We start from the raw sequence: 4068 nt of genomic DNA on the forward strand, positions 1-4068 counted from the left end.
TATTTCTCGGAACAATTAAGATATTAGCGAATATTAAGTGATGTATGAATGCTTTAAATAATATTTTTTTTTGCTGTAATATGAAAAATCTTAATCCACCACTCAAATGCAATTTATCATGAAATTATTTTTTTGGAAAGTAAAGGAAAAATTGAACCATGCTAAATAAAGAAAATGAGAGATAGCAATCCACTTTTCACTTCTTAAGATCCCTACAAAACTTGATATTTCCATATGATGTCGCAACTCTTGTTATTTTATTATTATTATTATTATTGTTTTGTAAGCTACACTACACATTACTGTTGGATGTGTGATCAGCACCGCCGATAATGGAGGTCATCGCTGCCACCAGAGCCGCTGTGAAGTTAGGATCCGCCGTGATGGCTGCCGTCGCTGCGCTCACCGTGTCAGCAGGCTTCTGAGCTTGAGTGCCATTAATGGGCAGTTTTTGAGCCAGTTCCTTCCCTAGCTGAGAGCTGAAAACCTGCGCCAATGACGAAAAACTCTGGTGCACATAGGTGCTCGGGCAATGGCCTGGCGGCTTCTGCAACGTTGGCGGTGGCGGCTTCCGGGTGAGGTCCAATGTCACTGTAGGAAAGGGCGCGGAGGCGGAAATGGAAGCCAAGGTGGGGGAGCAAGCGGCCGGGAGGATGCTTGAGATGTTTGGGGAGTACTTCATTAGGCCATGGTCTGGACCAGAGGCTGGGAGTGAACCGGAGAGCAGCATTGAAGCTGCAGCCGATGTGGTCGATGCCATCGCCGCAGCGGCTGGAGGGAGCGGGTGGTTGTGGTGCCCTTCATATGTAGTTACTAGCACCGTTCGGTCTTCTGCACATCTTTGAACCTGATTAGAATTTGATCGTGCATTGAATGGATTATGTGTCAATGCCTTGGTAATACAGTGGTAGAATTAACTAAAAAGCATATGTATATTTATAAATACTTGTTTGCGGACGGGACAGGCCGTGGCCATTGTGCAACGATAGTAAGCTCGAGGGCAAGGGTTTCCCTTTGCCATCTTCTGCCCGTACTTTCTCCATTGGCATCCATCCGATATCTGTTGTTCAATAGATTGAAAGTTGAGCAACATTTATAATTAGTCAATCATCCTGACTTGTTATCCTTGTTTTCAAATGAATGCGTTTGAAAAGTCAGAACAACTCTCAAAGAAAATGACTTCTTCAATCAAATCAACGCCCATTTATTCTATTCTTCTTCTACTTTAGTCTCCATTTTGTTTATATTCAGTACATATATTCTTTGCAGACCTAATTCTGAACTAGTTTGCAGTAATACTTACCATGGCAGCCTCGGATCGAGCTCGAACCGAGACGCGGGCTTTTCTCATCATGCGGATTTGGTCAGCAGTAGCTTGATTGGCATCTCCAGCCGGATTATTAAATCTTTGAACTTTGTTTGGGAGCCAGTCTCGAAACTTTTCCTCATCCTGGTACAGTAATATCCTCTTTTCTGTTCCACTACTACTTTCATCATCCGTACCCTGTTCAGCCCTACACTTGGTGTCGAACGGAATATTGATTTGATCAACAGTACTGCTGCTCCGCTTTCGGGTCTTGCCCTCAATCATCAAACCCTCTTTATCCCCATTGATCTGATCATCATGAGGCCGCGACGGTCCGCAGCAATCCCGTGATCTCGCTTCCGATAAAGATTGCGATACGGGCTCGGGCTCATCTTTTTCAGCAACAGCGATTTGACCAAGATCCATGAATTGTCGGGGAACAACGACTTCTTGTTTTGTCTGTTTTAGTTTCTCCATCAAACATGCATCTAAATTAATACTGTTTCTAAGTGAATAATCCAAGCTAGCTAGTTAGCACCCAAACATATCCTTAAATATATATTACACAAATTAAGGTGCAGTAGTACTGTTGATGATAAATTAATTAATACACATAATTAAAGTGTGTTTAAAGTTAATTGAGTTACCTGTGGGATCTGGGTTTTCTGATTTTGTTGGCGCTGCAAGAGTGCGAGTTGCATTTGCAGAGCATAGTACTTGTTGTTAATCTGATTGAGCATGCATTTTAAACGTTGATTTTCTGCTTTCATCCGGTCCAGCTCTACTCGCAGAACTCCCAACTGCGCGCATATATGGACCATTTCATGATTAAGGAAGATCCATGGATTATGGGGGTTGATTGATCAATCCGCAAATTCAATTAAAAGAATCAAAAACAAGAAATTGCCAAAACAATTGTTTAAAGCTCAAACCAAGCCCAGGAAAAGAAAAAGATTGTATGCCTTGTTTCTGGCTTGCTTATCTTCAATCGCGGCAGGCGACGATGTTCCATCATCCACGGTTGATTTGTCGCTTCCGGTGTTCACCGACAGCAGATTCAAACCAGTCTACGCATCCCAAAAAAAAAAAAAAAAAAAACCACAACAGAACGAAAAGAACAAAAAACACGAGATAAAACTATCACTGGTTGTGAAAAATGCAGATGAATATATATTATATATATGTTATGTAAAACTTACGTTTAAGTTGAGTTCGATCCCATGTGCGAGATGATCATCATCGTCATGATCGTGATGATGAGCAGTATCTTTGTTCGCGTGATCAGCAGAGGCATCTGGGGAGCAACTTTTCCGGGCGAAGAAGTCCATCTCGTCCACCACACGTTTCTGATCTTGGCCGGATGATATTGATGAGGGAGACACACGATCATGATGATGATGATAATGATTATCATGATGATCGTCGTCGTCCCCGGCAGAGGTGTCCATGACATAATTTTCCCGGTGCTTCCACATGATATACTGTGATCGATCGGTTGATAAGCCGAAAACGGGTTGGAGAAGAAGAATCAAATGGGAGTCCTCCTGCTGCTGCCGGGCTTCTTTAATTTATTCGTTTCTCCATAAAAATATTATATATATAAATTAATTAATTATGAAGGTAAGTGATATACACAATTAAATATGAGGAGAAAGAAAAAAGAAGTGGGGGTTGAAGTTTAAAGGTAGTCTGGAAGTCTTCTGGAGTGGTGCAAGAGACTCGGCATTAAAAAGGGAGTAGGGACTAAGACCAAGTGGGGAACCAGTGTTCCTACCTCATGGATTCATCCATCCGGAGATCTTAGGAATATGAGTGAGGTAAGGATCTGCGTCAATGAGGGACACGTGGTACATACCCTCTTCTCCCATTTATATATATGTATGTATATATGTATGTATGTATGCATGTGCTCACATGATATTGACCACAAAGAACAAATGTCTGGGTCACAACAAAAAATAAGATTATTAGTGAAAAATCAAAACCGTCACTAATACTTATAAATTCATCACTAATAATATTAGTAATATTAGTGATGAATTTATAAGTATTAGTGATGATGATTTTAAATTAATTGTCATATCTGCCGTTACTACTAATTATTAGTAACGAATTTTGAAACCATTACTAATAATGTCGTACTAGTGACAAATTTTAAAACTGTTACTAATAATATCGTATTAGTGACGGATTATAACCGTTACTAAAACCCCAATACTGTCACTATAAATTTTATATTGGTTCGGCACAAATTCGTCACTAATAGTAGGGTATTAGTGACGAATTTCAAAACCGTTACTAATATTGTAGTATTAGTAAATGATCAAAACCGTCACTAATAATCTACTATTAGTAACGAATCCTGAAACCGTGACTAATAGTGGAGTATTAGTGAAAGATTAAATCCGTTACTAATACTTATTAACTTTTAGTGAATGATCATAATTTGTCACTAATAGTTGTGTATTAGTGAATGATTAAAACCGTCACTAATACTTACTAGCCTTTAGTGAAGGATCATAATTCGTCACTAATAGTCGGACTTTAGTAAAGGATCATAATTCGTTATTAATAGTTGGACTTTAGTGAAGGATCAAAATCGTCACTAATACTTGACCTTTAGTGAATGATCAATATTCATCATTAATAGTATAGTATTAGTGACGATTTCGATCATTCACTAATATCTATAGAAACCGTCACTAATTAATTAAAAAATAATTTTTTTAAATCATTAATTCCTGTGAAAATCTATAATTACA

The 4068-nt window shown here is 39.0% G+C and overlaps 1 protein-coding gene across 1 annotated transcript; it reads right to left on the minus strand.

Moving 5' to 3' along the window:
- Positions 1–230: 230 nt before the first annotated feature.
- Positions 231–3145, minus strand: LOC131164334 (probable WRKY transcription factor 31). The gene is made up of 6 exons (XM_058121447.1): positions 2506–3145; positions 2269–2373; positions 1954–2106; positions 1304–1765; positions 947–1060; positions 231–847 (listed from the first exon to the last, which is right to left on the minus strand). The coding sequence occupies exons 1-6, from the start codon at positions 2779–2781 to the stop codon at positions 293–295; spliced, it is 1665 nt and encodes a 554-aa protein (XP_057977430.1). The 5' UTR covers positions 2782–3145; the 3' UTR covers positions 231–292.
- Between the last annotated feature and the right edge of the window lie 923 nt (positions 3146–4068).

Source organism: Malania oleifera, chromosome 1, assembly GCF_029873635.1.
Source record: "Malania oleifera isolate guangnan ecotype guangnan chromosome 1, ASM2987363v1, whole genome shotgun sequence".
Lineage (NCBI taxonomy): Eukaryota > Viridiplantae > Streptophyta > Magnoliopsida > Santalales > Ximeniaceae > Malania > Malania oleifera.

Coding starts and splice junctions, on each gene's coding strand:
- LOC131164334 (XM_058121447.1), bottom strand. CDS start 2,781: ATGTGGAAGCACCGGGAAAATTATGTCATGGACACCTCTGCCGGGGAC. Junction 2,374..2,505: donor GGATCGAACTCAACTTAAAC/GTAAGTTTTACA, acceptor TGGGATGCGTAG/ACTGGTTTGAATCTGCTGTC. Junction 848..946: donor CCTGTCCCGTCCGCAAACAA/GTATTTATAAAT, acceptor AATTCTAATCAG/GTTCAAAGATGTGCAGAAGA.